Source organism: Dermacentor variabilis, chromosome 2 (assembly GCF_050947875.1).
Source record: "Dermacentor variabilis isolate Ectoservices chromosome 2, ASM5094787v1, whole genome shotgun sequence".
NCBI classification, from domain to species: domain Eukaryota; kingdom Metazoa; phylum Arthropoda; class Arachnida; order Ixodida; family Ixodidae; genus Dermacentor; species Dermacentor variabilis.
In genome coordinates this window covers 193418776-193435768 of record NC_134569.1, presented here as the reverse complement: position 1 = coordinate 193435768, position 16993 = coordinate 193418776, and the positions used below count along the sequence as shown (strand labels likewise).

Sequence of the window (16993 nt, the reverse complement as noted above, 5' to 3'; positions counted from 1 at the left end):
ATAATAAAGAGAACCTTCACAGCAGAACACGTCTCCTAGGATTCCATGGCTTTAGTCGTCTTTCAGAGGAAGGATCTGCCCATATAGGAGGATCAGATGCGTTGTTGCGTAAACATATACGTACAGATGGCCGCGGCCGCAGGTGTGCTTGCTTTTGCTTCTTCCACAGAAGTTGCGCGAGGCAGAACTAGACCAACAAACCCTTTAAAGCTTGGAAAGTAACTTCTCAAAGCGAACACGCCAAATAAGGTCATTAACGGAATAGCCTTGGATTACAGTTTGAAGGTGCAGAGAAGCGTATTTTCCTCTCGTGTAAATTGAAGCAAATGGTATCTGGGGGGGGGGGGACAATTTTATTTTCGGCCGACAACGGCACAGACTCAATAGTATTGAAACGTCCTCGGTCGGTGATCCAGCATCAGATGTTCTACGATAGTCGCGTTTGTTTCTGAAGCAGTGTACGGGCATTGGCACATCATATAGACACGTCACAGACACAATTTTCGCACTACGGTGTTGCCAAGTGATGTCAGCGGACAATATTTCGCAAGAAAGCGGACTGTCTCGATGGCTCGGGGTAGGCTTCGCCTCTCACTCTTTCCGCTTCCAACCCAAAGTTTTTGGTCTCGCGCAGCGGCAAACGTGAGGTCAACACCGTATCGCGAGGGCGTCGAAGAGGTCAGCGGCCCATCTGCGGTGACTGAGTAGTCATGGGCGACGTGCCATTGTGTTCCCGAACTGGTTCTTTCGCAGACGCTCTGTGTAGACTGGCTCGGGCAGCGTCATGCGGACGCATTCGTCTGAGCTATCGCTCTTGACACGGAACATCAGCACCTGCAAAGAATACAGCAATGTGCATGTTATTGAGCACCTGAGTAGCTCAATCCTGCAAGGTCATACTTAGATATTCTAGGCTGCAAGAAAGTACAGTAAAGCACCGTAGGCACACTTTACGTGCGTCAAAAACGTAGTTGTACTAAAATTGCAAATATCCACAAAACAAAGCTTATGTTTCAAGCTATGAAGCTCTGGATAACTGCTATCATCGTACAAAACGCCAACAGTTCCAGTTCCCCAAGTAATCCGAAATGTCTTCCTGTTCCATTGTCCTATGACCATTCAAGCAACGTGGACGGCTCTCCTCCCCTCATTTTCGGAGTATTTCTTTCTCTGCACGTGTCGTTCCTGCATCGTCAACCATGTTATTTTGTGCCCCAGCTGGTAGTGACGGCCTCGCAGGCATGCGGAGTTATGAAGTTGCAAAGGGTTTGTAGAATCCAACATTTTTTTAACAGGCAAGAGATCCGCAGACAGTGTAGGGATGAATGGATGCGTGTATAGATGGATGGCGCGAAAACTTCATTGGGTCCAGCAATTCTATCGGGTGACCCATCGAAGGGCTAATCACACAGCGGGACCGGAAGACGGAGCTTCGCGGCCGCGTCACGGGCTTGCTGATTGCACAAGGCTGTTCAACCATATCCGAACTGCGAATGGCAGCCTCGAACCTGGTCAGGTCCCGAGTGTAATTGGCATTGGTGGGTCGGCCGCACGGCGAGAGCGTATGTTCGAAGTTAATTGATTCATTGCGGTTCGCGCACTCTGTATAGGGGAATTGTTGCTACATGTATTAGTGTAGGCGTTTGGGTGTGGGGTATGTATTCGTTTGAAGTAGTCTCAAAGTGAGTGCTTGGGGTCTCTTGAATGTGAGATGTCTTGGAACTTTTAATTCCCTTAAGCGTCTAGCACAAACACCATATCGTGGTGTTTTATGTCGCTGATACGTGAAATCTGCCCCCTCCGTTCTCATTTCTTACTTGTCATTCAATAATGTGATGAAGCAAAGAAATAGAGTGTATGATGAATGTAACTTGTAGGTCATGACATGCGTGTCATGTAGGTTATGAAGCAGGAGCCTATGCCTTGGTGGTACACGGTCGTTTCATTACCTTGGTAGGCTCCCCGCACACTGCTTCCGATAACGTCAATTCCAACAGATTGTAGTATGCGCAGGCTTTGTGTAATTTTGTCGTGTCCGTGAACAATATCTATTGCACAGCGCAAGTGATGGAACGAACTGTTTCTGGGCGAACCTCTGCCTATCGAAACAGGTAGCGCACTGACAGCGGAGAGCACAATCGTTGATTGTCTAAATATCATGTAAGGTGAGAGGCGTCGAATATTTATGGTATTCGTCTAAGAGTCCAGCGTAATAGCGGGTGAACATTCAGTTGTTAGTTCAGTACTAGAATGAATAACAACTTTCGCCTCATACATGCACTGCGAATACAAAAAGTTCGATGACAGCACAGAGAAAAGATAGAATGGCTGTAAGAATCTGTAATTTTTCATATAGATGCAGCAGGGTCCTGATTTGGGTAATGATGTTTGACATTTGCTAGCCAGTGAAAGTCGGTCACGGGAAAAAGATAACGAAATACACTAGTAAATACCTTCCTCTTAAAAGCATAGTCCCGATTATGCGAATACCGCAGAAACGAATGAAAGCATAGGTCGTAAAGAAACAAAAGCAATGCGACAGCAGATTCAAATCCCATTGTTCATCAGCGCGCACAGAAGTTAAGCGTTGAAGAGCCACTTCATAGACAACTTGACGCCCGCGGCGACGTTGGGATAGCGAAATCGCATCAAACACTAGGCCATATTCCCGTGCGCCAATACGTCGGATAATCTTGTATGGCACGAAGTATGCGAAGTCGCTTTTCACTTAGTTTACGTCGGCGTATCGCAGTCCAGAGCTGAACACGGTAATCAGGCTTGTATTGCATATAGCGCCGTCGAAGTTTCTAACGTCGGTTATCCGTCGTTTGCTGATTCTTGATGCGCAAGTGGGCGAACTCTCGGGCTCCTTCGGTGCCCTGTACACAGGCGGCAACGTCGAGGTTGCCTTCGTCATAGACGTACCGTAGCATCGTGTCGAGCGTCGTCACCAGTTTCCTTCCGCAGAGCAACTCGAACTGTGTCATGTCTTGCACCGGGCGATGTTGTAAGCGAAGGTTACGTAAGGAAGGAATGCATCGCGGGTCTTGTGCTCGACGTCAGCGTACATCGCCAACTTGTCGCCGAGGGTTTCTTTAGGAGCTCTATGGGGTCGTTCCTCTGAGAGTGGCAGGAGGTCGTCTTGGAGTGACTTGTCCGGCTGTATTGCAGGATGGCTTGAGTCAGCTCCGCTTTATAATCTGTTTCTTGGTCGGTGATGAGGACTTCTGGGGCACCATATCCTACCATGACGTTCTCGCCAAAGGATTACGTTATTGTCGGACTCACTAGCTTTGGGCAGTGCTTTCAATGTAGCGTAGCGGGCGAGGTAGTCGGCAGCTACTTGTTGCCTGATGGTTTCTCATGGCCCAGTAATAACTCGGTATGAGCTCTGATGGAGTGACCGGGCTGCATTCTTCGTTTTTTACGCAATATTTTGCGCTTCTCGGAATGTCTGCACGGCGGGTCTAATGTCTACGTGTCGGGTTTGTCGAATGCTTGATCAGGACGAAAAGCAGTCCGGGTATTTCTGAAGGAGGCCTGTGAGCTATTCTTGCTTATCCCTGAGAATAGTCGGACTAATATCGAAAGTTATTTCAGGAACACGCACCAATCGTTGTAGCTTCAGTAGAATCCAAGAGGATAAGCGCATCACTCACTGCTGTAGCTTTCTCCACGTATGCAATATTTGTGCCCTTGTTCGGGTGTTTATACTCATGGCTGAAGTTTCTCACTATTTCCTGCACTTTTTGTTCGTGTAACTAGATGACACACCTTGCGACGCAAGTTTCACGGTTGAGCAGAAGGCGTTAGTCATTCATGACGACGGCTTGTATGTCTCCAGCTGGTTCGGTGCTGACAGAAATTGTGACTCTGGCGCAAGGCGCGATGCTAACTTCATCTTCATGTACTCTGAAGGTGCGGCAACAGAAAGTCCTTTCCGGTGATATCGCCTGGTCTTTGGCCGTTATTATCCACTTACACATTTCGTCAATGACGATCACGTGGTGACTAAGGAAGTCGTGCCAAGTATTACGCCCTGTGAGCATTCGTGCACAATAACTATGGTCGCAGTGCAAGTCCTTTGTGGTGCTGCAACTTTTACCATGCACATTCCATTCGGCGTTATTCGTTGTCCTAAAACTATCCAGATTTGACGGCTGCCTCATGCTCACTTCTTTAACTTGGCGTCGAAGGATCCATTGATGACGCAGTAGTTGCGTCCTGTGTTTACTAGGGTGATGACTTGGTGACGGTTGAGGAGCATGTTGAGTTTGGAGGGCGTCGACTTGGATGACAGTTAGGTCGCGGTGTCGGATCATGTCTGCGCCGCTTTTTCCTACTGTTGGGACGTCCCCCAGTCAACTGTTTTCTCGGCAGCATTTTCATTGCCTCGAGCTGTAGCGGCGTGTCATCGCTACGTCATCTAGGTGAATTGTGCTACGTCGTTGTCGGCGTCGCATGAACATAGGTATTCCGACGAACAGCAACTTGCGCTACATCTGTTGCCGCTTTCAGTTTTCCGGAACAGGGCTGACGACCCGCCACGGGACGGGCCAGTGTATGGGCATTGCAGCAGTGGCAAGTAGCCTCCTGGTGGAGGTGAATCGGAAGGCCGTTGAGGTCTCCCCTCAGGAGCTGCGCTGCAGTCGCCGAGGTCACGTGGTCGTTGGCCTTGAATCGGACGCGGCGCGTTGACGGGAAGCTCAAAAAGGTCGCCGCCCCTTCCAGTGCGTGAAGATGGTCGAACAGAGAAGCTTTGCTCGTTAAACCAGTGTTAGAGCATGCAAGTCATACTACATAAGCAGTCTATCTTGTAAATATTTTGTTTCACCAATCTTTCACCTTATTTTCGCTTATGAGTGATATTTTTTTCGGTGCTCCAGTGTTTTTCTTGTTTTCGTTTTCGCGCGTGAGGTTTCTGTCTCTGTTTTGCCATGCTTTTTTAAGAATGGTTGCTTCTCCGCGTTAATGTCGTTCTAGAGCTTCTCGTTCATGGTGCCCGGTTTCTTCGTTCCGACGCTGCCGACGTGTGTCCGTGTCTCGGACGCAAAGCTCGGCGACGGCACTACGACTACGAGGCCATTCGCGAGCCATCTGTCGCTGACGGTCGCGGTAGGCAGCCTCTTTCTTAGGAGTACGCACTGCATAATAGTGGTCTTCCTATAGTTGTAGCTAGAATAGAATGTCGCGAAACACTAATCTAAATTCCGCACATTGGGAGTAAGGCCCACCACTGGAGATACGGGTGCAGCAATTGTTTTGAAGATTCGTTGAATTAGTTTGACGATTGACATCTTTGTGTTTCTTAATGAGTTGATGTTCTCGTTTGGCTGCGACGGAGAAAACTACGCCATTGTCGCTTGTGTTCGACGTCTCGAGTTTGCTTGGTGGCCTGGTTAGCAGCATCCGCCCGGCGTCGCTTCTTGCGATTCTTGAAAATTAACATGCTTCAATAAGAAATCTGTCCGTCACGTAAGACAATGAATGGCAAACGTGCTATGCCACTTCAGGTACACGATTTCTGTGGACAACTGGCTCAGAACCTAGCGAGACAAGCTCAACGCTGTCATCCGCAAAATATTCAGGAGGGCTCACGGGCTACCCATCAGGACTCATACCGAGGATCTCGTCAAGCTGAGGGTGCATAACACTGGCGCGGAGATTGCCGAAGCCCAAGAACGCACGCAACTCACTCGCCTGACCAGCAAAGCGGCAGGTAAACACATCTTCGAAGAGCGGCGTTACCACCCTGCAGGATTGCCGATTTTCCGTACTACGATACCTAGGTGCATTCGAGACAAGCTTGAAGTGGCCACTGTGCACCGAAACATCCATTCCGTCCACAACGAGGGCAGACGCAACGCCAGAGCACCAGCGATCTGCAAACAGATGAAGCAACAATACATTACAGCACGTTTCATCGACGCCGCGGAGTACAGAGATGGGAGGACCGTTGTCGTCGTTGTCGTCGAACCCAGTGGCAAGATTTCCAATAGCGCCTGCATTCGCACTTCAGACGCTGGAGCCGCCATGCAAACCGCCACCGCCCCACCCTGCTAGGCGGCCGTGGGTCCGAGATCTATAGCGATTTCAAAACGGCAATTAGGGCTTTTCAGAAGGGTTGCATCGCCAAGCAAGCTGCTCGTATTCTTAGCGGCTCGAGTCCATATGAGGGTGCTTCCCTGAGCCTCCATGAGTCTGCTCGCGAGGCAGCACGTGACCTTAACGACCGCGCTTCATCTGTAAGGAGCGTCGACTCCCCTCCTCCCTACGGCCACAGGGAGGCTCCCGCAACTCACCACGAGGTTATAAAATTCCTCTTCATGTCTGGAAGTGCCTTTCCACCCCCTCACCCCAAGCTGAATAGCGCGAATGCCCTTTCGCTTACACTTCTATAGACCAGCATGTTTCCGTGTGTGTCCGTTCTGCACGAGGCTTACCCCGAAGTATATCGCGACGACGCCTGCCCGTTCTGCAGACAGACCTCCACTCTAGCACAAACGCTCGGCTGCAACTGCAAATCCTGGCTGTCCGGCGTGCCCGCGACCGGGCCAGTGGGCTATACCTACCGGTTCCGTCTTGGGACTAGCCGGGTGCGTGAGGAGTTCGCGTCCTCAACGCACCTACAATAAAGTTTCTTCACTCATTCACTCATGAATGGCCCATAGCCCCTTAAGCAATGTCTTGTACCACCGTAAACGCGGCCTCCCCGTTACGCCAGAAGAGAAGTGAAATGCTACGCTTGAATGACGAACGACAACGGAGCCAGCTGTGGAAGAACGGACAATGCTCAAGCCATTGCTGATGATGATAGTTTTATCAAACTCCGAGAAATATGGCACACGGTCCGCATAAGAAGCTTTGTTTTAATATGACGTTTTGCCTCCCGGTGTTATTTTGCCTATAATTGCCATACTCTGCACAAACGGACACTTCGAAGTTGAGAGCGGGCGCCTTTCTCTCTGCGAGTGAAATTCCTTAAGGGGTTGGTGTCAATTTTCATGGTGGGATAATATTTATTATCATGCTATGCAGAACCGTGAAATGGTGCATAATTGCCCTAGTTGCTTTAAATTGCTTCTATATTTTATTAAGTGCAAATATATACAATGAGTGGAAGAACTCAGTTCCGATTCCCAAACAAAATAATACACGTACTGGTGCCTTTACACTCAACTCGCGTTGGACAGTATTTTTCAGGTAGTGACTGCAAATACACAGCTAGAATCCCTCCGAAAACGGAATCAGTTAAGTACACTGTATAAAAAACGTCTTTTAATGCAAAGAAAGACCGTCTAAGTATGGCTCTATTAGACAATTTTTAATACGAATAACATTAAATGCCTGCTTCAGCCTGCCTATCTATCTATCTATCTATCTATCTATCTATCTATCTATCTATCTATCTATCTATCTATCTATCTATCTATCTATCTATCTATCTATCTATCTATCTATCTATATATCTATCTATCTATCTATCTATCTATCTATCTATCTATCTATCTATCTATCTATCTATCTATCTATCTAATCTATCTATCTATCTATCTATTCTGTAATGCTGGGTCAGTGACCCAATTTGTCTTTTGCATGAACTACTAGGTGAGCTACTAGGCTACTAGGTGCTCCTGGCCGCGATGCTGGAGCGCAAATTCCATCGTCGTCTCTAAAGCTTCATATTAATGATGTGATTCCGCCGTCTTCCGGCCTTCTACCCAGCACTCAATGGCCCAAGCTGTCTAATAATTTGGGCCACTAGGTATGGGCTTCTGGTCATGACGCCATCACGGTCCATTGCACCATCTTTATTCCAGCTATGCCACCCAACTTTCTTCATGCCTTCGTCGTCACACCACCTTCATCACACTGTGGCCATTCCTTCTTTGTCACACCGCCATCGGGATGTTCTTGCTGTCGTGGTTGTCCAATCGCATCCTACCTTCGTCATCTCACTTTCTTCATGCTAGATTGTGTGGCACGGCGCGAAGCAGGGACAAAGGACGCAAGAAAAACGAGGACAAGCTCTTACTGCCAACTGGAATTTTATTGCCTGGTGCAAGGTGTTATATATAAAAAACAAAGGGAAAACTACATAAAAATGTATGTGCAAAAATAAGGAAATATAAGATAGATGTTTTTATGTAGTTTTCCCTTTGTTTGTTATATATAACACCTTGCACGAGCCAATAAAATTTCAGTTGGTAGTAAGCGCTTGTCCTCGTTTTTCTGCATCCCTTTTCCCTGCTTAGCGCTGTACCACACAATCTAAAATGGAAAACCGACAAGCCCAAGCCATCACACTTCTAAGTTTCCTCATAGTGTCATCGCCATGCATATTGCTCCGGCTTAGTAGCGTGAATTGTCTAATTTCTTGGGCCACTAGGTATGTGTTCGTGGTCGTGATGCCGTCGTGGTTGTGGCATCGTCGTCATACCAGCTTCATCATTCGACTGTCATCATGCCACTGTCGTTATGCTATCTTCTTATTATTCTCACCACTTCAATAACATCAGTGCCTTGTCGCCTTGCCACCGTCATGCCATCTTCGTCGATACCACAACGTAAATCTTCCTTGGTTATTTTATTTAAATCATACTTGCCATCATTTAAAATTGATTCGATCGTGCCGTCATTCATTCAACTAGGCTTCCCTTGACCTGCTGTCATTATCAGACAATTGCTATCATGTATCCGTTGTAAGGCCGTCATTGTCATACCATGGTTGTCACACCAGCTTTGTTATTTGACTATTATCGTGCCTTCGAGATTATGCTAATGTCGTCATAGAAGTGTCCTGAGTCATCGTTCCATCATTATCATAATACACTCGTCGTCATCGCATTGCCCTCAAATGGTTGTCACGCCATCGTCGTCATTGCCTCGTCATACTACAGTCATCGTCGTGCATTCGTTCTCAAACCATCACCATGATACCATTGGGCTCATTACACCATTGTCACTGAGACTTTGACTTCGCACTCTCGATATCACGTCGTGGCGAACCGTCTTCATCACACAGTCGTTCGCATGCCACTATCATCATGACATTGTTCTCATGCTGTCGTTTCACTATCGTCATCAGTTCAGTGAGGCCTTCCGCTTGTCATTAACCCGTCGTCGCCATACCATCTTCGTCCGTTCGTCGACATCATTCATTCTTTGTCATTCTATTGTAATCATGTTGTCACCTTTCAATCGTGGTTATGCTGCCGTTGTCATGCCATCGCCGTCATTGCGTCATCGCCAGAAATGCGCTATAATGCATCCTTTGTGATACCACTGTTGTGATGCGGACACGGTCGCACCACTGTCGTTATTGCACGTTCTTGAAAAGGGACGCTAAATACAAATACTAAGTCAAGCTGAAGTGATAGATTAGTGCTCGACAACCGCTAAGGCGTCAATATTATCGCGAAGAGAGCCTTAATAACCGAGAAATAGAGGTAAATGCAGAACATGATTTGAGACTCCCCAGAGACATTTAAGCACTTGCCCGACGACGAAAGCACTCCGCAGTTAAATTCTGTCACTAGTACTCAACCACTCGTTGCGAAAATATCATCATATTGCATTATGAGATAAAATAAAATGCTACTTTTGCAGTTCTGTTTAATGCTTAGAAAAAAGAACTCGTTGAAATTACCGTCGACAACGACAAGGTAGGTCGGAAGGTATCGTGTTCAATCGAATCTGCGCAGCACACGCTTTCGCGTTTCAGTACTCTGCTGATCGCGTAGTGCTGCGCTGGTTCTGCTAGCTCGCGCAAATCGCACAAACTGCAAGTAGCAGAGAATTCAAGTTCCGTGCGATGTCGAGGGATGCCCGAACCATCTACGCTATTTGACCAAAAAGCAGCTGCAGCAGCGAATCCGCCGCTCTATCTTGGCTTGAGTCCGCCGTATAAAACGTCACCAGTCCCTTCGTTGTGTGGCAGGATATTTGATATCAATCATCACAGTGTATACATAGACGAGGGACAGAAAAGCACGATGAAGACAAGTGCCTTGGAATACAATGGAATACCATAGAATACCAACTAGCTTGTACCCAAACCTTGGGAGATTTGAATTTCGAAAAAGGTTTTCGGCCCGTCGGATACAATTTTCTCATAAACAATGTCTTTTCTTCGCACGAAACAAGCGTTGTAAGGTATCTGGAACGGTATTTAAACAGTCCACGTGGACTTAGTATTTGCCTTTAGTGTCCCTATAAGCAGTTCTCATCTTAGTTTTGTCGTCAGCTCTCTGTCCTCGTGTTGTCGTTACAATATTGTCATAATTTAGGTATATACATCTCATTGCCATCATACCGTCTTCGTTATGCTGCCTTTGTGGTCCCATCGATATCATTATTCCTTCTGCGTCGTTCCATCGTCTCTACTTTAGCGTCATGCATTCATCGGCATGACACCATGCTCACGGGTGACTTTGGCAATTCACTGTCATAAGACATGGGCACTAAATCGAAGTATGTGGCATACAGCCGGAGCAACAAATGTCTCAAAACTACCATTACAAGCGGTAATGAAACGTCACTTCAGCAATATGGTTCGGCGCTACATTGCTCGAATGCTATTCGTATTACCGTCGGCAGAGATCGTGACATGAGTTCTGTCGAGATCTGTTGCGCTATGTAAACCGTAAGTGTAGGAAATCTATCCTTGAATTTGATTTGCTGAGTCATAAACAGGCTGACGAAGTTATGCGAAATCTATTGTCGCTTCATCAAAATATTCGCGGTATGTAATATTGTGATTATGATGGCAATCAATTTCAAATCAGCAAAATATACAGCGTAAGAAATTCGCATTTTCTTGCGTTTCTGTCACTGCGCATATCAGACTCGATGTCACTTACCCGAGGGCGAGGACGATGGCAAGTATAAAATGTTTGATGAAAGCATGGCATATTCTCCTCTTTTTTGATTCAGCAAAAAGTATGTCGATGATTTAAACGTGAGCGCAAGCAGAAATATATTCGCATGCACATTTCTGTTGTCATTACCAACATCCCCGCTCAATTTTACTGCGATAAGTACAATAGCCCTATCGATGTATTTGTCCACATTTGGAGGGGACCATTAGAATGGACCTGCTTGTGAATTGCTCACATACATACACATGCACGGGAAGGGAAACTCAGTTGTTACCTTATGGCTAGTCCAGAACTTTCGTTGAGAAGGAGGCCAGCTTTTGTCCGGTTGCTTGACGTCCTTGACGCAGCGTTCGTACCAATAACGCGTGCGCTCCTCAAGGAAATGCAGCTCCTTGGCCATTCGCTCCTGGCCGAAGCTGCGCACCCGTTGCTCGAACCGGCGAGCGAAGTGCTCGTACAAGTGCACATCAGCCGAATTCAGCCAACGTATCTGAGACGCCAGCTCAGGACTTAGGAGATGCCGGTATACACTCTGCAAAAATAATGTTAACGTGGACGTGAGCACACCAGCGACAGTATCACCGCCCATACGATAACAGTAAAAAATAGCTACTTCCGACCCTTTTTCGCTAGACTTCTGTTTGTACGATTAACTTCAGCCGTTTTCTATCTATCTATCTGTCTGTCTGTCTGTCTGTCTGTCTGTCTGTCTGTCTGTCTGTCTGTCTGTCTGTCTGTCTGTCTGTCTGTCTGTCTGTCTGTCTGTCTGTCTGTCTGTCTGTCTGTCTGTCTGTCTGTCTGTCTGTCTGTCTGTCTTTCTGTCTGTCTGTCTTTCTGTCTGTCTTTCTGTCTGTCTGTCTGTCTGTCTGTCTGTCTGTCTGTCTGTCTGTCTGTCTGTCTGTCTGTCTGTCTGTCTGTCTGTCTGTCTGTCTGTCTATCTATCTATCTATCTATCTATCTATCTATCTATCTATCTATCTATCTATCTAATGAATGATCTCACGCCTGAATAATGGCTCATGTTTTCGACCAGCTAAGGCCACTCGGTGTGTGTTGACGATCGTAATGGCGACGTGGCCACTTCACAGTTGTCATTCGAGCTGCATGATCTGACTCATCATGCCGTCGTCGTCATGGCTTCTATCAGGACCCAGTAGCCCAAGCTGCCTAATAGCTTGGGCGACTAGTTATGCCCTCCTGGTCGCGATGCTGTTGTCACTGCATGGTCGTCATTCCGCCTTTAGCATCGACTCCCGTCATGCTGTCATAGCCACACTATCGTTGTCATAGTTACGGAGTAGCTGTCACATCACTCTCGTGATGCTGTCGTTTCCTTTCCATTGTCTCCACTCTCGAATCGTCACCCTACTATTGGCATTCCCTCATCGTAACACATCGTCTTCATAGACGCTCTTGGATACAGTCGTCGTCAAGCTATTGTTATTAAACAGTCATCGTCATTGCATGTACTCATACGATTTGCATACCATCGTCCACTTTGTGTCGACGCCATGCGCAAGTTTCCTTACCATCGTAATGATGGGGGTAGGGTCGTTTTATTGTTTTCATTCTAACTTCCCCCCCTGACTCTCGTCATGCCATCGTCGTCCCGCAGTGGCTGTCATGCTGGCATTTTACTATCGTTGTAATTTGTATAACGTAGCCCCGCTGTCTTCATGCCGTCGTTGCCGAACCGCCTTCGTGGTTCCGTCGACATCACTCCTCCTTCGTAATTCTATTACAAGCACATTGCCGTCATTCAACGGTGAATGTCGTGCAGTTGTACTGCCATCTTCTACATTCTATTGCTACCATGCATGTAGTATCATACTTTTGTTCCCGTGCCATCGCAGTCGCGACAACGTCGCCGCTCTAGCTTCGTCATCCGACTCTTGTCATGTCATGATAATCATACCATCATCGTTATACAGGCTTCATGGTCGAGTTGTGGTTACGCCATTGCTGTCATGCGCTAATCCTTACGCTATTGCCATTATACACTTGTCGTGACCCGATTGTCTTAAATGCCATGGTCTCCATATCATTGTCGTCTTGCGTGGTCGTTAGGCAGTCGACGACATGCAATAGTTGGCATGCCGTCGTCATGATGCCGTCGTCCATCGTCATCATTCTCTCTTCCAAATCCAACTGCTGTTACGCTGGCGTCGTCACAGAGTTTCCGTCATAATATTCTCGTCATGCCTTCGTCCTCACGCTGTAATTTTACCATGGGTATCACTTCAGTAACTTGGTCCCATAGTCGTTATGCCATCGTCGTTAAATGCCTAGAGACTATTTTACATGGGGTGATTTTCGGTCAGCGACACAGCGAATTCCGTCGCTCAACAACCGCCGCGACGTCGTGGGTTCTTCGTGACTAGATTCCAACAAGTTGGTCGCTGTGTCGCAACAAGTTGGTCGCGATCGGCGCGATGTGGGAGGGACAATGTGTGACGAAGCAAAGCGCCGTAAAAGAGGTGCTTTCCTGTTTTACCGCACGTTGGTAGCCCTGTGGAGGAATGTCGTGCACCAATTTTAGTTATGTTTTCTTAGGGCATCCACCAGCACCTGCGACTTAGAAGCTTCATAAACATATTTTTCTTCCGCTTACACAATTCGTTTAAAAGGAGAAGCTGCACCCTATCCATGTGGAGAGAAGGACGCCGCCTCAACATACGGAACGTACACACTCGATCGCTACCGTTGTCAGCCTCTTCATCGCTACAAATTGTGTCAGCTGCTTATACATGCACACTGAATAGTAGCGTGTTCTTCAGCAAAAGGAACCCAATAAAGGAAAAGCAAAACCAACCACAGGAACGAAAACCCACTCATAATCTGGCAATGGAATTGTCGCAGCTACAAACGGAAGCAAGAATCACTCAGACAGTACATCAGTAACGCCAAAACGACATCAAGCGTAATCGCACTACAGGAAACAGGCACACGCCCAACTCAAGCTGGCTACAACACACATACCAGCACGCCTGAAAGCCGCGTAGCCACACTTACTGCTAAAACGCTCACAACCACACAACACACAATAGACGGCAGTGACGCCGATCATAACCTAATTCAGATCCTGCCGCTCCAACGAGGCCGAAAGAGCCTTTTCATGCTGAACATATACAGCCCACCCAAGCAGAAGCAGGCCAAGTTCGACTACTTGATCTCTAAAACGATTCGCATAGCCAAAAATAATAGTCTGTTGATTGTAAGCGACTTCAACGCGGCTCACGAGGCATGGAGCTACACGACAGCCACATCAAAAGGCACTGTACTCCAGTACACGATACAGCAGCACCGTCTCACCATCCTCACAGACCCCGCATACCCCACACGTCTAGGAAACAGCGTCTCCCGAGATACATGCCCTGACCTCACCCTCACTAAAGGGATACAACACGCTGCCTGGCACAACACGGAGGAAACTCTGGGCAGTGACCACTGCATAGTTGCCACCACATTGAACGTTACGCATGCACCCAACCCGATAAAAAAGACAACACTCACAGATTGGACAGCTTTTCGCAAAGAGCAAGCGGACGACTCCTCAACCGGTATTACTGATCTCGAGCAGTGGGTACGAGAGCTCCATCAAGGTCTAGCCAGACACTCAAAACAGATCAGACATTGGGTACGAGAGCTCCAACAAGGCCTAGCCAGACACTAAAAACAGATCAGACTCACCACAGACATACAGGCCGTAGACCCGCACCTTCTTCACCTCTAGGAAGCACGTCGAGGCCTTGTTAGGAGATTGAAGTGCCAAAAACATAATCGTAAATTGACACTACGTATAGCGAAACTGATGGCAACCGCGGAATTTTGTGCGGGGGAGCTCACCCGTCACCAACTGGCGAAAACTATGCAACAAGTTGCACGGTAATTTTAGCACGGCGAAAACAATGTCGCTGCTACGCCATCTTTTTGACTCCACACAAACAAGGCAATTAGCCCGAAAACAACCCAACATATCCTCCAGAACTATGCGGGTTCTGATGAGAAATCCTGGAGGAGTTGCAGGCGAGGTACATAGGCGATTTCGACCCCGCACAAGGACAACCTCGAACCTACAGCGGGAGCGACAATTACGACCTCGACAAGCTGATCACTATCACTGATGTGCAACAAGCACTCCATGCGCTCACACGAAACCACCCTAGGCAAGGACAAAATAAAAAACAAGCTCCTGCACAATCTGGATGATGGTACCATTCAATCTCTTACTGACCTCTTTAATCATTACTAAAAAGTGGGTACGCTACCAGCAGACTGGAAGCACGCGGACATCATACTCATTCCGACGCCAGACAAACTCTCCAGCTTAGAAAATATGAGACCAGTCTGACTGACTTCATGCCTAGGCAAGCTTCTGGAACATGTCATTCTGAACCGGCTTCAACCTCACCTAGAGTCCAGTGACCTCTTTCCCGAAACAATGTTCGGATTCAGGCCCCACTTTTCTACCCACGACATCCTTCTTCAGCTGAAGAAAACTGTAGTCCTTGAACACATCTCACTGCACAACACCGGAGCGATTCTAGCACTCGATCTCAAAGGCGCTTTCGGCAATGTGGCTCACCATACCATCCTTACACACCTAAGCCTCTCGAACTGTGGTCGTAATACTTGCAATTATATACGCGCCTTTCTAAGCAATCGCACGGCCACAATAGGTATTAGCTCACTCAGAACCCCGACGTTACCTACCCGCAACAAAGGAACCCCACAAGGTGCGGTTCTATCACCCACGCTTTTCAATATTGCTTTGACGAAATTACCTGACAAACTCAACGCAATACCAGGAATCAGGCATGCAATATACGCCGAGAACATCACTATCTGCACAACCACTGGTTCCGAAGGTGAGAAACAAGACGCCCGTCAACGAGTGACCGACATCATCCAGCAATATGCAAAAACCAGTGGTCTCCGGTGCTCCACCGAGAAGTCAGAACTATTAGTCGTTCGACACAAATCACGAAGAAAACTCAATGAACTACCCCACATCACACTCACCCTCGACGACAAAGAAATACCCACAGCAAACCGCGTCCGTATTATCGGATTCTACATACAAAAGGACGGCGGATGCGCATACACCATCCGACGTCTCAAGCAGACCACCTTCTAAATCATGCGAATGGTGAGCCGTATCACCATCAAACAGTAATTACTTAAAGAAGACGACATAATATAGCTCGTCCAGGCCCTGATAATCAGCAGCATTGCCTACGCTGCCCCATACTTGCCCCTCACTCCCAAGGAGTTAGATAAGTTAGACGTACTTCTTCGGAAAGCCTGCCGGCAAGCGCTTGACCTACCAACGAGAACAGCAACACTGAAGCTTGATGCCCTAGGAGTCCATAATACTATAAGAGAAATTATGGACGCCCACCTCACAAGCCAACGAGAACGACTAGCCTTCACACCAACAGGAAAAACAGTCCTAATGCGCCTAGGCTACCCCACACACGGCAAAGGCCAAGAACAAGCAATTCCTCTGGCCCTCAACTTCCGGGAGCACATCGAGGTCGCCCCTATCCCCAGAAGCATGCACCCGGAACATCATGCCGATCGTCGCCAAGTTCGCGCAAAGACACTACAGACAAAATATGGCAGTCTCCCCACCACACTATACACAGATGCCGCGCAGTACCCCCAAAAAGCAGCCATGACGGCCAGCGTTGTCGACTATAACATACAAGAGGTGATCTCGATGGCGGTCCGCACTGCCAGCGCACTCGTAGCGGAGGAGACAGCCATCGCCTTTGGCCATCCCCTCTAGTCTGACCAACGAGTAGGTCATAATTACTGACTCCCAGGCAGCTTGCCGTAGCTTCGCGAGAGGCCGAATATCTTCAATCGCCTACCGACTCCTCAAACAAGCCTCCCACTTCCCGGATGTTAAATAGTGTGTACACCAGGACACGAGTCCCTCCGTGGAAATCAGCGTGCGCATGCTGCAGCCCGAGCTCATGTCTTCCGGGTGCCACAAGAGTGGGATACGGCTGGATCCACGGAGCCCGTACCTTTACAATACAACGCCGTACTGCAACACCACCGATTGAACAGACGACAATACCCACCTTTACACAAAACCCTCTCAC

General features: G+C 47.8%; 1 protein-coding gene across 1 annotated transcript in view; it reads right to left on the bottom strand.

The window, feature by feature from the left end:
- Positions 1-347: 347 nt before the first annotated feature.
- The window catches only part of LOC142573016 (galactosylceramide sulfotransferase-like), a 141014-nt gene continuing 124368 nt past the window's right edge, over positions 348-16993 (bottom strand). Inside the window, exons 6-7 of the mRNA XM_075682509.1 lie at positions 11155-11412; positions 348-834 (exon numbers count right to left, since the gene is read on the bottom strand). Of these exons, the coding sequence (XP_075538624.1) occupies positions 709-834; positions 11155-11412 (384 nt within the window). The 3' untranslated portion in view covers positions 348-708. The remainder of the gene's footprint in view (positions 835-11154; positions 11413-16993) is intronic.